A 24038-nucleotide genomic window follows, 5' to 3' on the forward strand; every position below is an offset into this window, starting at 1 on the left:
GTCTGACCCAGTATGGCATGTTCTTATTTTCTTAAATCAGTGGAAAAACAACTTTTCATCTGATTTTTATCTTGTTAGAACCAAGTCATTTTTCCATTGATTGTTTTTTGTTATAACATTGAAATTATCAGGAAAACTAAAAATTGAAAACAAAGGCCCTAGTCAAAAATGTCACTGATTTCCTAAGCTTATGGGCCTTGATTTATTTAAAATTAGACTGCTTGTGAAATAACACCCATAATAAAATTGTCAAATTGTACTTCAGGTTAAGAGAAAATGAAGTTGCTTACCTGTGACAGGAATTTTCTGAAAACAGAGGTTTGCCAATCACATGGTCTCTCCCCTTTTAAGATCTTCTTGCCTTCTTCTCAAAACTGTTATATACAACTGAGGTGAGGTGGCAGCATGGGCACTGCTGCACATGGGTAGTGAAAACCTTTTTCTGAGATTTCTGGAAGAATCTGTTCATTAAGTGCCAAGTATAAGCACATGTTTTATTTATGTGACTAATGAACTGCTGTCTTCAGAGAAAACCTGTTACTAGTAAACAGTTTCACTAACATCTAAATTAGTAAAACATTCAAAATGCTGCATCAAAATTATCGCCACTTGGCATTGTGATGCTTCTGTTAGTAGTAAGGTATTTTGTACCTGTTTTAGACATTGGTATGCGAGCTTCACAAAATTACTGAAATGTTATGCCAGTGAATACCCTCTGATATTTTAAAATATATCATTCATTAATATTGCTTGACCTAATAGCTGTGCTGTAATATCAGAGGAACTTATCACAATATTTGTAGTAACACCAAAATTTATTCTATTAACTGTTTTAATTAGGATAAACGTAAGATACAGGTGAGAAACAAACCCAGTCTAGTTCTACATGAAAAAATAAGTAGTATTCATTTTCTTTTAAAGCAGTACTTCCTGTAGATCAGAAGGATTTTTTCTATCCACCTATTTATATTGCATTTCATTTTTAGTTAGATTTTGAAAATTGCATTGAAGAGAACAAATGGTTCTTCTTGTCTATTATAAACTCGAAATCATTCCATGCCAGTGAACAAATGATTGTGTTCTTTTTGCATTTATTTAGTCACAGTGTGCCCAGTATGCTGCTGATAGAAGAGAAGAGGAAAAGATGTGTGACCATCTTATCAGTGCTGCTAAACATCGAGACCATGTTACAGCCAATCAATTGAAACAGAAGATTCTTAACATTTTAACAAACAAACATGGTGCTTGGGGAGCTGTTTCTCAAAGGTAACTTTAAAGTTAAAGTATATAAAAGGTATTTTAAGCAGGCGAAAAATGTTCTTGTTTGCCTTTTTTAAGGCTTTTTCAGCAAAATAATGCTAACGTTTTAGTTAAAATATGCAATAGTCCCAATGTCAGGTTTGTAGCATTGCCTGAAAAAGATCAGTGATGACTGCCATCAGGTTAGTAGCAACCTTTAAAGATCACCACATTTCTCTTTCTCTTCCTGCCTCACCCCAAATCACACTTTTTCCTCTCTTTCACCTATGGGTGCCCAACCACTAGTTACTTTATTCTTCCCTTTCCTCAATACAGTCTTTCTCAAGCCTACAACCACTGTACTGTACTGACATCAACTGCTCCTGTTTGTACTATGAGACTTAAGCAGGTGCTGCTGAAAGCTGCAAAGATGTGTGCAGTGTGGAATGACAGTGTCTGTGAGGGAGGGGAGATAGTGTTAGAGACGCAGTATCTTGGGGGAGGAAGACATTGCAGGAGGCAACACTGGAGGGGAAGGGGAGAGTGCTGGAAGAAACTTCTGTGTGCAGGGGGATATGACACTACAGAGAGAATAGAAAAGGAGGGGGACAGGTGAGTGACATGAGGGCTGAAAGCTGCTTGAGATGGTAAAAAAAAAAAGGCTGTATTAAAGGAGTGTGGTGAAAGGAGATATAGAAGAGAGAATTGAAAAAAGTAAAAGAAAATAAATCAGAGAAAATGAAGAAAAAAAAGAATTGGATTAGGAGAAAGAGAAGTAAGAACATAAGAAGTTGACATACTGGGTCAGACCAAGGGTCCATCAAGCCCAGCGTCTTGTTTCCAACAATGCCCAATCCAAGTTACAGGTACCTAGCAAGTACCCAAACATTAAGTAGATCCCATGCTACTAATGACAGTAATAGCAGTAGCTATTCCCTAAGTCATATTGATTAATAGCAGTTAATTGGCTTTTCCTCCAAGAACTTATCCAAACCTTTATTAAACCCAGCTACACTAACTACCCTAACCACAATCTCTGGCAACACATTTCAGAGCTTAATTGTGTGTTGAGTGAAAAAGAATTTTCTCTGATTTGTTTTAAATGTGCTACTTGCTAACTTCATGGGGTCCCCCCTAGTCCTTCTATTATCTGAAAGAGTAAATAACCTCTTCATATTTACCCATTCTGGACCTCTCATGATTTTATAGACCTCTATCATATCCCTCCTCAGCTGTTCCTTCTCCAAGCTGAACAGCCCTAACCTCTTTAGTTAGATATTCTGTATTAACTAGAACAGTGTTTCTCAAGCCCATACTGGAGTACCCTCTAGCCATACTAGTTTTCAGAATATCCACAATGAATGTGTATGAAATAGATTTACATGCATAAGCTTCAGTTTAAAAATTATATTACTTTTTGTATTTAATATGCAGTATTAAAGTGAGTTTTATTTTTAGTACCAAAATATAGTCAGTGAAGGAGTATGCATTGTGAATTGATTCAAACTGTTATTTAAATATTGGGGCAGATTTTATAACCTGTGCGCGCGGCCTACATTTGTGCCCGCTACCCGGCGCGCACAAATGTACGCCCGATTTTATAACATGTGTGCGCAGCCGCGCACATGTTATAAAATCCAGGGTTGGTGCGCGCAAGGAGGTGCACACTTGTGCACCTTGCACATGCCGAGGCCTAGAGGATCCCCGATGGCTTTCCCCATTCCCTCCAAGGCCGCTCCGAAATCGGAGCGGTCACGAAGGGAACTTTCCTTCTGCTCCCCCCACCTTCCCCTATCTAACTCACCCCCCAGCCCTACCTAAATCCCCCCCTACCTTTATTTCAGGATTTATGCATGCCGGCTGCCAGCACATCATCCCCCGGCATGGCCGCTGTGCCGGAGGACTTGGTCCCGCCCCCGGACCGGCACCCCGCCCCTTTTTCAAAACACGGGACATGTGTGCGTCGCCGAGCCTATGCAAAATAGACTCGGTGCGCCCAGGAGTAGGTTTTCAGGGTTAGGCGTGTAACCCTTTGAAAATCTGCCCCATAGTGGCTACTAAAGTCCATTATTCAGTTTGTATCATCTTCCCTCAGTTTTTTATTGAACATGGTAAAACATGAAAATTTAAAACAAGTGTTCAACCACAAACGTCCAAAATAAAGGAATCCAAATGAGTGCTAAGCACTTTTGTTTCTTATGGGTTAATTTTCAATAGGTTTCTTTCCATAAAATCAGTATATATTTGTGTGTGTGTGTGTATATAAGTAAAATGGACATATGTGTATTCTATTCTGGACTAATAACACATTAATCTTCCCTTCCTCGATTCAACAAATACAATAGAATATGTATATTTTATTTATTGTATTTAACTCTTTTTCTCACGGGACAAGCAGGATGGTAGTCCTCACATATGGGTGACATAAGAACAAGAAATTGCCATGCTGGGTCAGACCAATGGTCCATCAAGCCCAGCATCCTGTTTCCAACAGAGGCCAAACCAGGCCACAAGAACCTGGCAATTACCCAAACACTAAGAAGATTCCATGCTACTGATGCAATTAATAGCAGTGGCTATTTCCTAAGTAAACTTGATTTCCTGTCGTGTAGCCAGATGGACTCAGAACAAGTGGGTATAGTGTGCTCGTGCTAGCAGTTGGAGACGGATCTGACGTCAGCACGGGTACATATACCCCCACAGCAGTTTGGAGAGCCTGCACGCTCGCTGAGCGTGTTTCCAATCTACTTTTTATTTTCTACTTTCTACTTACTAAAACTTCTACAGAAGCATCGAACCCCGCAGTCCTGCGGTGATACCATTCGGTCCCTCCCCCAGTTGAGTTTCCCGAGGTGATTTCCGTGATCCCTCGGAGATTTAGGCCTCGGTCCGGTGGCCGAATCGCGGCAGGGACCAAGCCCCCGAGCAGGAAAGGCTTGGGTTGAGCTAAGAGGCGCCTCGGTCCCAGCGTGGACTTGGGAGGCAGCGGGTGCATTCCTCAAGCGCGGCGGTGAAGGTATTTCCCCTCTCCCCCCGCAGCCGGAGACCGCCCGGGTTTCAGCCGGGAAGCGCCGAGGATCAGGTAAGGCACACAACTTTTACTTTGGTCTCCGAAGTTCGAGGATCGGCAGCGTTGCCTGTATGCGGCACGCTGCGGAGGTCGCCATTTTGTTGGCCCTGTTCAGCTATTGAGCGCCCATGATAGGCGCCTGTATCATATTGAGCGCTTCTTATTATGCATATGGTTGAGCATATATTGTATTGAGAGTATATTGCTGACCGCAGATTATTGAGCGCATATTGTGTTTAGCGTATGGTGCTGACTGCATATTATTGAGCGCATATTGTGTTTAACGTATATAGCTGAGCGCATTGTGGGCCTGATTTTAAAAAGCATTTACTCGAGTAAAAACCAGGTTTACTGGAGTAAATTCACTTTACTTGAGTAAGTGGGTTTTTGAAAATTGCTACAATATATGCCATTGACTTGTCTATAGGATTTACTCACATAAGTGCACTTTACTTGAGTAAATGGCTTTTGAAAATTGCTACAATAGTAGCTACATTTACGCATGTAACTCCTTTTGAAAATTACCCCCATTGTGTTTAGCGTATGTTGCTGACCGCATATTATTGAGCGCATATTGTGTTTAGCGTATATTGCTGAGCGCATATTGTATTAAGTGTATATAGCTGCCACTTACTATTGAGCGCATATTATATTAAGCGTATATAGCTGCCACTTACTATTGAGCGCATATTGTATTAAGCGTATATAGCTGCTGCTTACTATTGAGCGCATATTGTATTAAGCCTATATAGCTGTCGCTTATTATTGAGCGCATATTGTTGAGCGCATATTATATTACGCGCTTGTTGTATTAAGCGCATACTGCTGCTGCATATTATTCAGCGCCTATTCTTCAGACAGCAATGGAACAATCGAATACCCCGGTGTCCCCGGCGGCTGCGCCTCCTCCTGATTCCGGCGTGAAAGCTCTCGGCCTCTGCTCAGCATGCCAGCTCAGAGCCACGCACAGCGAGGAGCCAGACTCCCTTTGTGCCCAATGTGAGGAGGCAGTGGGAGCCTCGGGCCAGGACCAGTCTCAACCGAGGATTGTTGACAGTTCCCCAGGGGCCACCCCGGATCTTGCGGGTAGTCTCGAGCAACCTGGGATACCGAGGGACCTGGTACCCCGACGACTAGAGACCACCTCCATTTCCTGGGTAGATCTCTTCAAGGGGATCCATGCCTTTGTACAGATGCAATCAGCTTCCCGTCCAGGCCCTGCTGTTACTGTGGCTGCTGCTCCTGTTGCTGCTCCAGCGGACCTTGCCCCTGGACCTTTGCGCCCTTATCGTGGGCCAGCACGCCCGCCTCCGGGCAGTCCGGTTCAGGCGGACCCTGATATCTCGGAGACTGAATCAGAACCCTCCGAGGAGGGGGAACTTCCCTCGGGGATGGAGCCATATCGAACCATGAGGCGGTTCTTTCCCAAGGAAGATCTCTCCGACCTAATATCTCAGTGCCTGGCGGAGTTGGATATTACAGGCCCCAGCACTATGGTGCCCTCTACGCAGAACCCCCTGCTGGAAGGTCTTCGCCATACAGCCCGCCATTTTCCCTTCTTGCAAGCCGCACAGCAATTGATAGATCAATTGCTGTGCGCCTCATTCAAAGGGGGTCGGGGCCTGATAGGCAACCCCCTGGATCCGGCAATCAAGGATGATGCTGGCGTGCCCTCAGGTGGACGCCTTGGTTAGCGCGGTGGTCAAGCGCACTACCATTCCAGTGGAGGGAGGGGCGGCCCTCAAGGAAACTCACGACCGGCGACTGGACGCCATCCTGAAACAGACATTTGAGGGTAGCAGCTCTGTCTTTGAGAATCACAACCTGCTGCACAGTGGTGACGCATTCCTGTTTGTCACAGGTTAGGAACAATGCCCCAGCAGCGGACATGGAGTCCGCTCTCTCGTTCCTCATGGATGCTGCATCCGACCTCGTCCGTACAACAGCCAAGGAGATCTCATCTTCTGTGGCTGCCAGGAGGCAGCTCTGGATACAGAATTGGTCAGCCGATGCTCCTTCGAAGACACGCCTCACCAGAATGCCCTTTAGGGGTTCTTTCCTGTTCGGCAGCAACCTTGATAAACTGGTCGGCACATGGGGTGCCTCTCCTATACCTCGACTGCCGGAAGACAGGTTCAAAAGTAACCAGCGCGCCTTTCCAAGGCCTTCCAGAGGCAGAAGCTCCCAACGCTTCATTCCCTATAGGGGTCGCTATCAGGCACCCCAACCTCAGGCCAGGAACCAGTCCTTTCGGCCCAAGCAGCAGAAGAGGGGAGCCAGCTCGGGTTCAGGCCCCGGCCGCGCCTCCCAATGAGATTCAGCCGATCCATCTGGGGGACGGGGCCATAGGGGGCAGGTTAACCCTCTTCTACCCCAGATGGGTCGAGATCACGTCGGACCAGTGGGTCCTCGCCATCATCCGAGAGGGTTACTTTCTGGACTTCCATCATCTCCCTCCGGACAGGTTTGTGGAATCTTCGTGTCCGATCCACAAGAAGGCCGCATTGGAAGCTACCTTGACGAGGCTCCTGTCCTTGAAAGCCATAATCCCGGTACCTGCACGGGAAATGAATTCTGGGCATTATTCCATTTATTTCATGGTACCCAAGAAAGAGGGCACTTTCCGGCCCGTATTGGACCTCAAGTCAGTCAATCGATACTTACGGGTCCCGAGGTTTCACATGGAAACTCTGCGCTCAGTCAAGAACGCAGTACAGCCAGGAGAATTCCTCACGGCCTTGGATTTATCAGAAGCCTACCTGCATATCCCGATTCACCAGGATCATCAGCGCTACCTATGCTTCAAGGTGCTGGGACGCCACTTCCAGTTCCGGGCTTTGCCCTTCGGGCTGGTCACGTCGCCGCGGACCTTCACCAAGGTGATTGTAGTGGTAGCAGCGGCGCTCAGATGGGAAGGAATCCTGGTCCATCCATACCTAGACGATTGGCTGATCAGGGTGAAATCGCGAGAGGAGAGCCATCGGGCAACCAACAGAGTGATCGCCCTTCTGGAAAACCTGGGATGGGTAGTCAACCTAAACAAGAGTTGCCTACAGCCTTCTCACTCTCTGGAATATCTGGGAGTCCAGTTCGACACCCAGGCAGACACAGTCAGTCTCACCACCAAGAGAAGATTAAAACTTCAGACGCGTCTTGATGGGAGCCAGTCGGCCCACAGCTTGGGATTACCTGCAGGTTCTCGGTCTCATGGCATCCACCCTGGAAGTGGTACCCTGGGCAAGGGCCCATATGAGACCTCTACAACGCTCCCTGCTCCCTCGATGGAGCCCCCGCTTCCGGAATTACTCCATGCATCTACCTCTACCAGCCAGAGTGCGAACTCAGCTACGGTGGTGGTTGCAGTCCAACCACACGAGGAGGGGGTCGAAGATATCCTCCCCCACGTGGACTCTGCTCACCACAGATGCCAGCCTGAGCGGATGGGGAGCACACTGCGAAGAGCTCACCGCCCAAGGATGGTGGAGCAGGGAAGAGTCGGGGTGGAACATCAACCGACTAGAAGCACGGGCAGTCCGGTTAGCCTGCCTGCAATTTGCTTACAGACTGAGGAACAGAGCAGTCAGAGTGATGTCAGACAATGCCACCACGGTGGCACACATCAACTGACAGGGCGGAACCAGAAGCCAACAGGTGTCCCGCGAGATAGCCCCGCTGATGGCTTGGGCAGAGGCGAATCTTCAGGACATCTCCGCCGTCCACAGTGCCGGAAGGGACAATACCACGGCAGACTTCCTCAGCAGAGAAAGCCTAAATCCGGGGGAATGGCAGCTGTCACCCCACAGCCTTCCAGATGATTGTGGATCACTGGGGAATTCCGGACATGGACCTACTAGCGGACAGGTCCAATGCTCAAGTACCCAGATACTTCAGCCGCAAGCGAGATCCGTTCTCTCAAGGGATCGACCCCCGGGTTCAGCCATGGCCCCTGCTATATGCCTTTCCTCCGTGGCCCCTGCTGGGCACCCTTGTCCACAAGATTCGGAAGTACCGGGGCCTAGTTCTTCTTGTGGCACCAGACTGGCCAAGAAGACCCTGGTACGCGGACATGAGAAGACTACTGGCAGGGGAGCCCCTTCCCCTGCCTCCGCTCCGGGACCTGCTATGTCAAGGTCCCATCCTTCACGAGGATCCAGCTCAATTCTCTCTTACGGTCTGGTCATTGAGAGGGCTAGACTGAAGAAAAGAGGTTACTCGGAGCCAGTGATAGATACACTCCTCCGAGCTCGCAAGTTTTCCACATCCCTCACCTACGTAAGGATCTGGAGAGTGTTTGAAGCCTGGTGCGACACTCATGGCACCAATCCACATGCGAATACTATCCCTATTGTTTTGGATTTCCTGCAGGATGGACTTCAGAGGGGTCTCTCCCTCAGCTCCATCAAGGTTCAGGTGGCTGCGCTGTCTTGCTATGGTCCCAGGAGGGATGGCAAGTCCATTGCCACGCACCCAGATGTTTCTCGCTTCCTGAAAGGAGTCAAGCACATTCGTCCGCCACTGAAGTGGCCAGTACCTTTGTGGAACCTCAACATAGTTTTGGATTTCCTCGCGAGATCCACCTTCAGACCTCTTCGGGGCCTCTCTCTCCGTTCTCTCACTTTGAAGATGGTGTTCTTGCTGGCGGTATGTTCAGCACGCCACATTTCGGAACTACAAGCACTGTCTTGCCGGGATCCCTTTCTCAGGATCACTCCTGAGGCTATCCATCTTCGCACAGTTCCATCCTTCTTGCCTAAGGTAGTCTCACAATTTCACCTCAACCAGACCATATCCTTGCCAACTAGGGCAGGCCTGAAGAAATCAGAAGAAGGGTGTTTGCTACACCATCTCGACATTGGCAGATTGCTGCCCAGATATCTGGAAATGACAGAAACAGTACGAAAGACTGACCATCTGTTCGTCCTTCACAGCGGGAAGAAACAAGGTGAAGCGGCCTCTCGGCCCACCATCGCCCGCTGGATTAAAGAAGTCATCAGAGCAGCCTACGTAGAGGCCGGGAAGTCACCGCCTCTACAAGTCAAGGCCCATTCTACCAGAGCCCAAGCAGCATCTTGGGCGGAATCTAGGATGCTGTCGCCTGCAGAAATATGTAAAGCGGCGACATGGTCCTCCCTCCATACCTTCTCCAGGTTTTACCGTCTGGATGTCCAGGCCAGGGAGGACACAGCATTTGCGAGGGCGGTCTTACACGGTCCTCAGGCAGCCTCCCGCCCAGTCCGGGAGTAAAGCTTTTGTACATCCCACTTGTTCTGAGTCCATCTGGCTACACGACAGGAAATGTGGAGATTACTTACCTGATAATCTCGTTTTCCTTAGTGTAGACAGATGGACTCAGCATCCCGCCCAGCTGCCTGTAGTCATTGGGTTCACCGATTCAAGGTAAGCCTTATCACTTCTTCCATGAGTGCGTCCACTCTGCCAGGTGTCGACGCCTTCTGGTTGGGAATGCTGGCGGTCTCCAGCTACTATCAATCGGTCAGGGGAATCCTGTTTTCACTATTTCTTTGATCGTCAGTACACATATATCCATAACAGCTTTTGCAAGGAAGATTACTGAAGAGCTTCACTTCCTGTGGGGATATATGTACCCGTGCTGACGTCAGATCCGTCTCCAACTGCTAGCACGAGCACACTATACCCACTTGTTCTGAGTCCATCTGTCTACACTAAGGAAAACGAGATTATTAGGTAAGTAATCTCCACATTAATAGCCGTTAATGGACTTCTCCTCCAAGAACTTATCCAAACCTTTTTTGAACCCAGCTACACTAACTGCACTAACCACATCCTCTGGCAACAAATTCCAGAGCTTTATTGTGCGTTGAGTGAAAAAGAATTTTCTTTGTTTATTCTTAAATGTGCTACTTGCTAACTTCATGGAATGCCCCCTAGTCCTTCTATTATTCGTAAGTGTAAATAATCGAGTCACATCTACTTGTTCAACACCTCTTATGATCTTAAAGACCTCTATCATATCCCCCCCTCAGCCGTCTCTTCTCCAAACTGAACAGCCCTAACCTCTTCAGCCTTTCCTCATAGGGGAGCTGTTCCATCCCCTTTATCATTTTGTTTGCCCTTCTCTGTACCTTCTCCATTGCAACTATATCTTTTTTAAGATGCGGTGACCAAAATTGTACATAGTATTCAAGATGTGGTCTCACCATGGAGCGATATAGAGGCATTATGACATTTTCCGTTTTATTAACCATTCCCTTCCTAATAATTCCTAACATTCTGTTTGTTTTTTTGACTGCTGCAGCACACTGAGCCTAGATTTTTTTCCTGGGTGGTAGCTCCTAATATGGAACCTAACATCGTGTAACCACAGCAAGGGTTATTTTTCCCTATATGCAACACATTAAATTTCATCTGCCATTTGGATGCCGAATCTTCCAGTCTTGCAAGGTCCTCCTGTAATATATCACAGTCTGCTTGTTATTTAACTACTCTGAATAATTTTGTATCATCCGCAAATTTGATAACCTCACTCGTCGTATTCCTTTCCAGATCATTTATATATATCCAAGTACAGATCCCTGAGGTACTCCACTGTTTACCCTTTTACACTGAGAAAATTGACCATTTAATCCTACTCTCTCTTTCCTGTCTTTTAACCAGTTTGTAATCCATGAAAGGACATCACCTTCTATCCCATGACTTTTTAGTTTTCGTAGAATCCTCTCATGAGGGACTTTGTCAAATGCCTTCTGGAAATCCAAATACACTACATCTACCGGTTCACCTTTATCCACATGTTTATTAACCCCTTCAAAACAAATGAAGCAGATTTGTTAGGCAAGACTTCCCTTGGGTAAATCCGTGTTGACTGTGTTCCATTAAATCATGTCTTTCTATATGTTCTATGATTTTGATCTTAAGAATAGTTTCCACTATTTTTCCCGGCACTGAAGTTAGGCTCACTGGTCTATAGTTACCCAGATCACCCCTGGAGCCTTTTTTAAATATTGGGGTTACATTGGCCACCCTCCAGTCTTCAGGTAAATGGATGATTTTAATGATAGGTTACAAATTTTAACTAATAGATCAGAAATTTCCTTTTTTAGTTCCTTCAGTACCCTAGGATGCATACCATCCGGTCCAGTTGATTTGCTACTCTTTAGTTTGACAATCTGGCCTACTACATCTTCCAGGTTCACAGTGATTTCATACAGTTTGTCTGACTCATCACTCCTGAAAACCATCTCCAGAACTGGTATCTCCCCAACATCCTCATTAGTATACTCGGAAGCAAAGAATTAATTTAGTCTTTCTGCAATGGCCTTATCTTCCCTAAGAGCCCCTTTAACCCATTGGTTATCTAATGGTCCAATTGACTCCCTCACAGGTTTCTTGCTTTGAATATATTTTTTAAAGTTTTTATTATGAGTTTTTGCCTCTATGGCCAACTTCATTTCAAATTCTCTCTTTGCCTGTCTTATCACTGTTTTATACTTAACTTGACAATGCTTATGTTTTATCATATTTTCTTCAGATGGATCCTTCTTCCAGTTTTTGAAGGATTTTTTTTTGGCTAAAATAGCCTCTTTCACCTCACCTTTTAACCATGATGATAATTGTTTTGCCTTCATTCCACCTTTCTTAATGTGTGGAATACATATGGACTGCGCCTCTAGGATTGTATTTTTAAACAATGTCCAAGCCTCTTAAACACTTTTAACCTTTGCAGCTGCACCTTTCAGCTTTTTTCTATTTTCCTCATTTTATCAAAGTTTCCCTTTTGAAAGTTTAGTGTTAGAGCTGCTGATTTACTTATTGTCCCCCTTCCAGTTATTAGTTTAAATTTGATCATGTTATGATCACTGTTGCCAAGTGGCCCCCACCACCGTTACCTCTCTCACCAAATCCTGCATTCCACTAAGAATTAAATCTAAAATAGCTCCCTCTCTTGTTGGTTCCTGAACCAATTGCTCCATGAAACAATCATTTATTACATCCAGGAACTTTATGTCTCAAGCAAGTCCTGATGTTACATTTACCCAGTCAATTTTGGGGTAATTGAAATCTCCCATTATTATTGCACTGCCAAATTGGTTTGCTTCCCTGATTTCTCTTAGCATTTCATCATCTGTCTGACATCACAGAATGGAGCCCAATCATGGAACACTTCTGTCAAAGTTTCCAGAACTTTGACTGGCCCCTATTGGGCATGCCCAGCATGGCACTAACCCTGCAGACAGCAGGGTTCCCCCTTCAGTCTTCTTTTTTCCGCACAGCAGTAGCCTCGCAGTTAAGGAGCTCTGCAGAGATTCCTGACAGGAATATTCCTCATGGAATTACTAAAGTTAATTTGCCCCACAGGGGTCCCTCCTTTAACTTTTCCAAGCTGCGGTACTCCAGTAAGTTTTTACCTGTTTTTCCATCGATTACCGTCGAGTTTGGCCCTCACGGCCTACTGGCCGTTGACCACACCACGGCTAAATTTTTTCCATGGCGTCGGGGTTCCGTAGGTGCCCGGACTGTAATCGCTCCATGTCCATCACCGACCCCCATAAAGTCTGTGTAATGCGTCTTGGACGAGAGCACGATATCTTGACCTACACCAAATGTGCCCTAATGACACCAAAAGGTCACAAGGCCAGAATGGAGAAGATGGAACATCTCTTCCGTGCTCAAACCCCGACTCCGTCCATTGCATCGACGTCGTCCGAATCTGCTCCATCAACTTCGCGCCAGCATCAACCAATGGCTAGTGACCGTCCAGTGTCGACTACATCTCGGCCTTCGACAGCCTCTACTCCCCCTCAGGACCGAGGGGATCATAGAGACAAACATCACCATTGACATCGAAAGTCTCAGACCATCGAAGGAGCAAAATCATTGACCTCACCATCGTCTGAGCCGCCATCAAAGAAACCCCGTCCAGAAAAGGCACCGACCTTTTCGGCGACCGGGTCGCTGAGGCAACCCTCACCCGTCAGGGTATCGGGAGCCGCGACTCCGCCTTTAACAGTGGTCCCTCCGGCTATGCCTTTGCCTCCTTCTTCTGTTCCTGAGCCTGGGCTGCTTGCTCCAGGTCTCTGAGAAGAACTGGACCGGATGGTTCAGGTGGCCATCGACAAGGCGATGCAACAATTCCAGGTTCCTCCGGCACCGACACCGGTACCGATTGTGGAACCGACCACCAACCTGATTCCGGCAGCATTGGCACTGCTGCTCTCCAGAATGGAAGCACTCATTGCGCTTTTCCACCGATGGACCCCAGGTCATTGATGGCTCCGGTGCCCTCCCCGCTTACTTTGTCATCAGGAGGAGAAACATCGTTCCGCATCCCTCCAATGGGAGTTCTGCCTCAGCCATCGATGCCGATACGTCCCTCGCCACCAATCTGACCATCGGTGCCGATATGCCCGTCCGCGCCACCGATGCCCTCAATGCTTGCACCGGTGCCTTTGATGCCTTTATCGGTGCCTTGAATTATTCCTTTGATTTCTTTGGAGGTTAGACCAGGACCCTCAGGTATCCCACCACCCCGTCCCCCTCTAGCTCCTAGAGGGGCAGGTGCTGATCCCTATGATACCTGGACTGATGATTCTTCCCCAGACACCGTTGATTAGCCTTCACCACCTTCATCCACTGAATGTAGAAAGTGTTCTCCTCCAGAGGACCTTTTCTTTATAAATTTTGTTAAGGAAATGTCTGAATTGGTTCCCTTCCAATTACAGACTGAACAAGATGATAGACATCAGATGATGGAATTGCTTCAAGTCCTGGATGCTCCCAAGGAAATAACCTCCATCCCTATCCACCAGGTTCTTCTAGATCTCCTCAAGAAGAACTGGGAACATCCTGGCTCCATTACTCCAGTCCACAGAAAAGCTGACACTGCCTATTTGGTGCAGTCAGCTCCAGGATTTCAAAAACCTCAATTGGATCACCAATCTGTAGTGGTAGAATCTGCACAGAAAAGAGCAAAAAGATCAAAGCCTCACACTTCTTTTCCTCTGGCAAGGAACAGAAGTTTCTAGATGCCATTGGTCGCCGTGTCTTCCAAGGAGCAATGCTCATCTCCCGAATTGCCGCTTATCAGCAGTATATGACCCAATATAATAGGGTCATTTTCAAGCAGATGCAAGATTTAACAGACTCCCTGCCTCAGCAATTTCAAGAGCAATTCCAAATCCTAGTAAGCAAGGGGTTTGAGGCAGGCAAGCATGAGATCAGATCATCCTACGATATCTTTGATACTGCTACTAGAGTATCTGCAACAGCTGTTTCGGTAAGGAGATGGGCCTGGCTCAAGTCTTCCGACCTTCGCCCTGAGGTACAAGATAGGTTATCTGACCTACCCTGTGTAGGAGATAATCTGTTTGGAGAACAGATTCAACGGACAGTGGCAGAACCTAAGGACCATCATGAGACCCTAAGACAGCTCTCTCTGATGCCTTCTGACTACTCTTCCAAACAGCCATTCTGGAAGGACTCTAAGAAGTCATTCTTCCTCCCGAAGAAGTCCTACCCGCCACCAACCAGATCCCGTTCCACGAGACCTTTTCAAAAAGCCCAGTCTCGTCAGACACGGAAACAAAAACCACAAGTAGCTCCTCAACCAGGTCCTGCTTCAGGTTTTTGACTTCTACCTAGAGAGAAGCAGCCAGCTTCTATTGCCTCACATACCAGTGGGAGGTCGATTGTGCCACTTCAACAACATATGGCACTCAATCACCTCAGACCAATGGGTACTGGCGATAATTGCTCAAGGTTACAATCTGAACTTTCTCTCCGTGCCACCGGACTCCCCATCTCTTCCAACGTGGAGAACATCCGATCACTCCATCCTTCTGGATCCTCCTTCTCCAGTCCAAGGCAATAGAACCCATAACCTACTCTCAGCATGGCCTAGGATTCTATTCCCGGTACTTTCTAATCACCAAAAAATCAGGAGGCGTTTGTCCTATTCTGGACCTACGGATCCTCAACAAGTATCTCCAGTGGGAGAAGTTCAAGATGGTAACCTTAGGCTCGCTTCTTCCTCTTCTACAAAGAGAAGACTGGCTCTGCTCTCTCGACCTCCAGGACGCATACACTCATATTGTGATAACTCTATCTCATCGCAAATACATGAGGTTTTTAGTAGGCCCCAAGCACTACCAGTACCGAGTGCTTCCATTCGGCCTAGCGTCTGCGCCACGAGTCTACACGAAATGCCTTGTAGTAGTTGCAGCCTTCCTATGGAATCAGGGTGTTCATGTCTACCCCTATCTAGATGATTGGTTAATCAGGGCTCCCAATCAGCAGGCTGCTCTGTTGTCCCTCAATCTAACCTTACACACTCTAATTTCATTAGGATTTCTCGTCAATTACAACAAATCCTCTTTAGTCCCATCTCAAACCTTGTCGTTCATTGGGGCGCAGACTTGGACACCTTGCAGGCAAAGGCTTTTCTACCCTGACAGCGAGCTCTCACTCTCGTGTCTCTTGCGCACCAGCTGCAATCTCAGCACTCCGCGACGGCACGCCACTTTCTCATCCTCCTGGGACACATGGCGTCCTCAGTGCAAGTCATACCAATGGCCCGTTTGGCCATGAGAGTCATGCAGTGGACTCTACAGTCACAATGGATTCAAAGCATTCAGCCCCTGTCGACCATTGTCCATGTAACCGACTCACTCCGTCAGTCTCTTGCCTGGTGGAGAAACCAAAACAATCTCCTCCAAGCCTTGCCCTTTCAGGCTCCAGACCCTCAATTAACTCTCACCACCGATGCTTCCAACCTCGGCTGGGGAGCCCATGTGGCCAGTCTGCAGACACAAGGATCTTTGTCTCCAGAGGAAGCCAAACACCAAATAAATTTCCTGGAGCTTCGAGCAATCAGATATGCTCTCAGGGCATTTCAGGATCACTTCTCAAATCAAGTTATCCTGATCCAGACGGACAACCAGGTGGCCATGTGGTACATCAACAAACAGGTAGGCACGGGCTCCTTCCTTCTGTGTCAGGAAGCTGCACAGATCTGGGCGGAAGCTCTCTCCCATTCAATGTACCTCAGGGCCACCTGGTTGGCGGGAGTGGACAATGTGTTGGCAGACAAGCTGAGTCGCATCTTTCAACCGCATGAGTGGTCTCTCAACCCCTCAGTAGCGAACTCCATCTTCCAACAATGGGGATATCCTCAGATAGACCTCTTTGCGTCTCCTCAAAAACACAAAGTATTTATGTATGTATGTGTTTATTTATTTATTTATTTAAAGACTTTTATATACTGGTATTAGTGGGGACATCATTTATTTATTTATTTAAAAGTTTTTATATACCGCACTAGGGGTAGTTACTTATCCATCTTAGCGGTTTGCATCATAAAACATACATAATGTTTGACATACTATAAAATTACAAACTTTACATTCACTTTACAACTGGTTATCAAACAATGCTAGAGGATTGGAGAGCAGAAGTGGTATATTCATTCTGATATGTTATAGGCACACCGGTTTACATTTGAACAGCAGATAGAAATTACATGTTAACAGGGAGTTACAACTGGGAAGGGGAGTCACACAAGTGCAGAATAGAAAAGTAACTTAACAACAAGAAAACAAAGGAGTCCTTTACAACAAGGAATATAATATAAGGAAAGGATAGGATTTCCTCTGCGGGGGTTAAAAAGTGCAATTATTATAGAGGGGTGAAAGGGATGACAAATGGAGTGTTAGACCTATGCCGGGGCTTGATGTAGATAAAGGTGTGTGTGGGGGGGTGGGGGGGTTAGTCCGGATAGACTCGTTTGAATAACCATTTTTTTAACTTCTTTTTTAATTTGAAGTGCAAACACTCTCAACCCAGAGACACATTCTCCCTCTCGTGGGCAACCGGTCTACTTTATGCATTCCCTCCACTTCCTCTTCTCTCGAAGATTCTCATGAAGTTACGTCAGGACAAGGGAACCATGATCCTGATAGCACTTCACTGGCCACGCCAAGTGTGGTTTCCAATACTTCAGGATCTCTCCATTTGCAGGCACATTCCCTTGGGAAAAGACTCACTTCTGATCACTCAAACCGATGGGTGCCTCCGCCACCCCAATCTTTAAGCCTTGTCCCTGACGGCATGGATGTTAAAAGGTTAATCCTTCAACCACTTAACTTTCTGAACCAGTTCCCTGTGTCTTGATTGCTTCACGGAAGCCTTCCACGAGAAAATTTTACTCTTACAAATGGAACAGGTTTACGTCATGGTGCTCTTCTCAATCCCTTGACCCCTTTACCTATCCAATCACGAAATTTTTAGACTATCTCTATGACTTGTCAGTCAGGTCTAAAAACTTCTTCCATAAGAATGCATGTCAGTGCTGTAGCCGCCTTCCATAAAGGTGTCGGAGATGTTCCTATATCAGTACAACCCCTTGTAACATGTTTTCTGAAAGGCTTGCTTCACCTCAAGCCTCTACTGTGTCCTCTGGCCCCCTTCTTGGGATTTTAACCTGGTTTTAGGTCGGCTCATGAAACCACTATTCGAGCCTCTTCACTCCTGTGACCTTCGATATCTCACATGGAAAGTGATTTTCCTTTTGGCAATCACTTCAGCTCTCAGAGTTAGTAAATTACAGGTCCTAGTTACCTATCCGCCTTACACTAAACTTCTGCAGGACTGGGCGGTACTCTAAATTCTTACCCAAGGTAGTTTCGGATTTTCATCTAAATCAATCCACATACTACCTACCTTTTTTTCCAGGCCCCATTCCAATCCAGGAGAACAGGCTCTGCATACCCTTGACTGTAAACGAGTTCTAGCATTCTGCCTAGACCGTACAGCTGCCCACAGGGAAAGCACTCAATTGTTTGTCTCTTTCCATCCTAACAAGTTATGGAAGCCTGTGGGTAAGCAGACTCTCTTCTCCTGGTTGGCAGACTGCATATCCTTTTGCTATCAGCAAGTGGGCATTCCATTTCAAGACCGTGTTAAAGCACACTCTGTGAGGGCCATGGCGACTTCAGTAGCACACCTGTGATCGGTGCCGCTTCCTGACATTTGCAGGGCTGCCACCTGGAGTTCTCTCCATACCTTTGCAGCCCACTATTGCTTGGAAAAAGCCGAAAGACAAGATTCCATCTTCGGCCGGTCTGTCCTTTGCAACCTGTTTACAACGTGACGTATCAACACCCTTCCGCCTGCCCGTTAGGGTTCAGGATGCCCTCGGCCAAATTTTATCCCAGTCCTAGTGCTTTGCACACCTGGGTACATTTAGTGCATGCTCAGACATCCTCAGCTCGGTACTCACCCATATGTGAGGACTACCATCCTGCTTGTCCTATGAGAAAGCAAATGTTGCTTACCTGTAACAGGTGTTCTCACAGGACAGCAGGTTGTTAGTCCTCACGAAACCCGCCTGGTGCGGGTTCGTAACATTTTATTATTTTATTTTTCGGCACTGCCTGTAGCTTTTAAATAAGACTGAAGGGGGACCCCTGCTGGCAGCAGGGTTAGTGCCATGCTGGGCATGCCCAGTAGGGGCCAGTCAAAGTTCTGGAAACTTTGACAAAAGTGTTCCATGATTGGGCTCCATCCTGTGATGTCACCCAATGTGAGGACTAACATCCTGCTGTCCTGTGAGAACACCTGTTACAGGTAAGCAACATTTGCTATATACCGACATTCGTTTACACATCACATCGGTTTACATTATTTGAGGCTTTTACCCCCCACATCGGTTTACATTACATCGGTTTACCCCCCACATCGGTTTACATTATTTGAGGCTTTTAACCCCACTTACTGTACTTCTTGATCCAAGGCTTTTACCTCCCACTTATTGTACTTCTTGATCCAAGCTTCTACGTTGTGAACCACGTGCTCTCTCCTTTTAGTTCCCCCTTTTAATACAATGTAATCTCTGAGTATTCATCTTCTCTATTCTATTGCAATTATCATGTTGAATTGTTATAATTTCAGTTTTGAATTTGCTATTTGATTGTGCTATTTATTCTTTCTTTTTCAAACCTGTAATATCGTTGCCCAGTTGGCATTGATTCCCCACCCTTATCTCCTTGTTTCAATGTATTTTCCACTCATTTTGTTAAAATGTGAACCGGCATGATGTTTCATACTAATGCCAGTATATAAAAGCTATTATATAAATAAATAAATAAAGAAAGAAACATAATAACAATTGAACTCGGAAAAGAAATTACATCATAACAGGACAGGTAACTAGGAGATAACAGAATGGCATGCAGTGAAGTAGGTGGAGGGTGAAGAGGGGGAAGGAACAATAAAGAAAATGCAGGGAGGAAAGCAAGATATTATAAATATTAACTATTAACATTTTTGTGGTTTACATGTTGATTAGTGAGATTCAATACTGTGAGTAATGATACTGAGGAGGAGGATCTGAGTGGTAATTGGGAGGGGTAGAAAGGATCTGAGTGGTAATTGAGAGGGGTCGAAAGAGCAAGATAGTGAAAGGATATTGTATGAGAGCTATTGGTAGGCTTGTTTAAAGAGCCAGGTTTTTAACTTTTTTTTTTTTAATTAAAGGTGTTAGATTCCAGCCTTAGGTCCAGTGGCATTGAATTCCATATGGTGGGAGCGGCAATGGAGAAAGCACGTACTCGTGTTGAGGAAAGATTAATGAGTTTGGGGGAGGTTGTAGGTAGCGTGCCATTATTGGTTGATCTTGTGGTTCTTCGGGATGGGGGGGGGGGGGGTGCTGAATGCTGAAAGTGGAAGGATGTGTTGAGCCAGTTTATATTATGGCTGTATAGTGTTTTGTGAACTAGGGTAAGAGTCTTGAATCATATTCTGAGGTATATGGGGAGCCAGTGTTTTAGTATAGGGGTGATGTGGTCGTTTCTTCTGGAGTTTGTGAGGATTCTGGCGGTGGCATTTTGGAGCATTTGTAGGGGCTTAAGGGAGGTAGCTAGGAGTCCCAAAAGTAGGGAGTTGCAGTGTTGAATATGGAGGCAAAGAAGACACTTCAGGCAGCTTTCATGGCAGGCAGGTCAAAAGGACTTGAGCCCAATCCAGCGCTCTCTTTTATTGTACATTCATACAAAGGCAGATGATGTGTCATTACATGATTGGCTACTTTCCCCATAGCAACAGACGAGTCCCTACACTATTGGCTTTGGCTCAGGGGGTGTGCACGGATCATCTCATTGGCTGCTGAAATCTATACCTCCTGACTTTGTCCTGCCTCTGACTAGGGAACACCCAGCCCCTCCCCCAGGAATTCAGGGCAGTCAGGTATCCTTTCCTAGGCAGAGAGGCTTAAGCACAAGTGATGCTTTTATTCAGGCAAATGTCAGGGAGAAGGGAAGTTAGTGTTTAACCCTGATGAAATGGCTTGCTGGCAAAGCTTATATTTCCCACATCTCACCCTTTCTGTTTTTGTTTAGGCAGCTCAATAAACCTTTAGACCCTTACTGAAATCTGTTATGTCTTGGTATGGGCTGGAAATAGGGGAGGGGGGATTATGGAGAGAAGAAAGCTGATTCGGCGTGGTGTGCCAGCTGCCGATGAGCTCCTGAATCTCCATATCACCCAGAGCTGGTGCAGCGTGGTGTGCCAACGCTGCATGGCTCAGGATTCCCTATTAGGCATCTTACAAGACATCTTTGTATCCGGGCTGAGAGCAAGGTTTCAATATGGATATGAGGGTTGGGTATGCACTGAATACAGCATCACAGGCAGATAATTAAGACAATTATGGTCATTATAATAGAAATCACCCTTTTGAGACCAGAAATATCAGGGAGCCAGGACCATAGCCAGTCCCATGGAGAAGTTGGTATTCTGTCTGAAAGTGGTGCATCAGCAACCATGGTTTCTATCTGCTCTATGGTATGTGTGAGGTTTGCTTTATAGTCTGATATGTACACACAGCAATGAGATCCAATTAATGCACAAACACCACCCTTTAAGGCTAAAATGGTTTCTAAGGTATAGCTGTTCTGTAATGCTACTTCTCTAATCTGAGAAACTTCTGTTGTGAGTAGTTTTAATGCATGGACTGTCTGATTAAATAGGGCAGTCGTCCAGTTAGCTAGGATGTGTAAGTCTCTGTAATTCATATCATTTGGGTTATATAACTACAAAGGGTAAATCCCTCATCCCCTCTATACTTTCTGTACCTGCTTGGGTCTCCCACTGCACATCCTGAAATCTGCCAATTGCATACATATATGTGGTATAATTATGTAAGTGTTCAGTGATTAATACAAAAGTTTGGTTACAATATGGATATTTCCCACCTGAATTCCCTTTCCATCCCCTGTATCATAGTCCCAACAAAGAGCGGCAGTCTCTTGAATACGGCTACCAATGTGTAGTATGGTATTATTAACTGGAGAGTTAATGAAAACACCTCTCTGTAAAGGATAATTAGTCCATACTGTAAGGTTAAATGGTACAGCATGCATCAGTCGTTCTCCGCAGGCATGGGTTGGCATGTGTGTGCAGATCCAACAGTCTGTTCGATTCAACAGATGTGAAAAGTTCTGTGCATCGAGGATGTACATGTTGTCCTGTCAGAGTCCTTGTTCTGAAATCGCCATAGTTGGAGAAATAAGGCAAAAGATGAGGGTGCAGAACACAATTGTTAATGAGTTGGCATTCAGGCAAGAAAAGGCGGCTAATAAGTTCTCTGGAGTTTTCTCAAGGCCTTGCTGTTCTAAGAGTTGTGCAGATTGGTTGGATAGGGCCTTGATCTGTCCCCAGGTCATGTGGTGCTGCTTTTTTCAAGGAGTCCGGTCTCTGTCCTTCTGAGGGCTGTGGAGGCTCATGGAGAAGTTGGGGATCGGGTCCTGTAGACCTGGGCACCTTTCCATCGTTCCACGGCTTGATATACCTGTGGAAGCAAGCAGAGAAACATATCCTCGTTCCCCATTTTAAGGGAACGGGACCATACCAGACATTAAATATTCTATACAAAACTGATGGCTGTGGGTGACTAACCCTAGTCCCATAATGATTACTCATGGCTGTGTTCTTATGTGAACCTGATATGTTTAGATGATTTAAAGTAAACAATACTTTGTTCAGGGGGAAAATCCAGGGGCAATCCCTCCTTTTTCTTTTTGTTTGGTCCAGAGCTCTTAAGGGTATGATTGGCTCTCTCCACAATGGCTTGCCCTGTGGTGTTGTAGAGGATGCCAAATAAGTATTTAATATTCAATTATTGACAAAATTCATGCAAAGGAATGGCTGCAATAAGCAGAGCCATTATTAGTTTTCAGAACAGAGGGTAACCCCATTATCAAGAAAGTTTTTATGCAGTGATCAATTTTCATTCAGTAAAATAGCAATAAATGTAAATTAATCATTTAAAGGAAAAGTAATTTGCTGTAAGCTGAATCACAAATGACAAGTATATTAGACATTACATTAAACATATGTTACACAAGACTGACACATATTCATTCATCCTGCAAATATTAATTTACACAAAACTGACACATATTCATCCATCCTGCAAATATTCATTCATAGTCTTCTTGACATCAAGACAGGCAACAGATAACACATAATTTAAGCTAAAAATCTTATCAAAAAGTTATCAAAAACAAAATTAGATCAAGGGTCAAAAGTCAAAAGGCGTTAGAAAAATGTTAAAATAAACTGCAAAGTGTTCACCTTCACATCTCCTCATGGCAGGAAGGCTGTAAATCTGGAAAATATTAAAAACTGGCATACAGCAAAAATTTATTAAGGTAAGGATTAAAGTGAAATTCTTACTTTCTTAACCTTGGAGAATCAATTATATCATTCAATTTAATAAAATCAATTTGGATTTGCAAGAAAAGGCTTGGGAGGGATTGCTTTATATGTAGCAACCTCTATCAGTAAAAATTTAAGGTTCAGAATTCTGTATAAATTTTGTGCAAAAGAAAATAAAACTGAAGTGTTCTTAAGACATGAGGACCGCAGATCTGAAAAATAAAAACTATTATACAACAGAATTATTAAAACAATAATATAATATAACTTGTAGAATAACATAGCGCCTCCTAGTGGAGACACCATCATTACTTTATAGATTGCAACTATTGTTCCAGGTTGCAATCAATAATACTCTGAGCTTACTTTCAATGTGGAATATCAGAATAGAATTTCTTCTTATAATTATTAGAATAGGAAATTAAACACGCTGTTCGCGCTAAAGTGACTGTAACTACTATTAAATGTCCTTGTCAGTAACCTCAGTTTAGTATTAAAGAAGTTTGAAAGTATGTTTGAAAGTATTAAAAAGATTAACAGAAAGAGAGTGAGACGAGGAAGGGCTAGTGCAGTAATGCATTGAAGGTTGAGGGAAAAGATTTGGATCAGCAGGAGATCTGTCTGAGTTATAACATAGAAACTAGAGAGAGAAACTGCAGGACTAAGTCCAGTTTTTTTTTTTCTTTCCAAAAGTTCTCCCTCCCTCCCCCATGAGTGGCAAGCAAGAGTTAACAGAAAGACAGTAAAGGGGGGGAGGAGCAGTGTTTCTCAAAAGAAAAGAACTGCACCCAAGGAGTTAATCCTTCAGTCAATAGGAACTGAAAGATAGCATTGTTTAACAATTTAGATTGCATTAACCAGAAACAATGGCTGGCAAGTACTTGCTGATTCCTTGCAGACAGATACTATTTTTCTCCTATAGGGAAAATTACAATAAGAATCTGTGCGCTGGCAATGCAAGCAATTGCTTATAAACTTAAATCTCAGAGAAATGGAGTCATTTTAAATGTGAGCCAAATAAATTTTGCAAAAAGTGAAC

At 45.1% G+C, this 24038-nt stretch overlaps 1 protein-coding gene across 5 annotated transcripts in view; it reads left to right on the forward strand.

Annotated features, from left to right (window-relative positions):
• NBEA (neurobeachin) overlaps nucleotides 1-24038 on the forward strand; it is a 2460099-nt gene that overhangs the window by 1380087 nt on the left and 1055974 nt on the right. For all 5 annotated transcript variants that reach the window (XM_029602688.1, XM_029602690.1, XM_029602689.1 and 2 more), the window contains one exon: nucleotides 1100-1266. In XM_029602688.1, the coding sequence (XP_029458548.1) occupies nucleotides 1100-1266 (167 nt within the window). The remainder of the gene's footprint in view (nucleotides 1-1099; nucleotides 1267-24038) is intronic.

This window comes from Rhinatrema bivittatum, chromosome 5 (genome assembly GCF_901001135.1).
Source record: "Rhinatrema bivittatum chromosome 5, aRhiBiv1.1, whole genome shotgun sequence".
Classification (NCBI taxonomy): Eukaryota; Metazoa; Chordata; class Amphibia; order Gymnophiona; family Rhinatrematidae; genus Rhinatrema; species Rhinatrema bivittatum.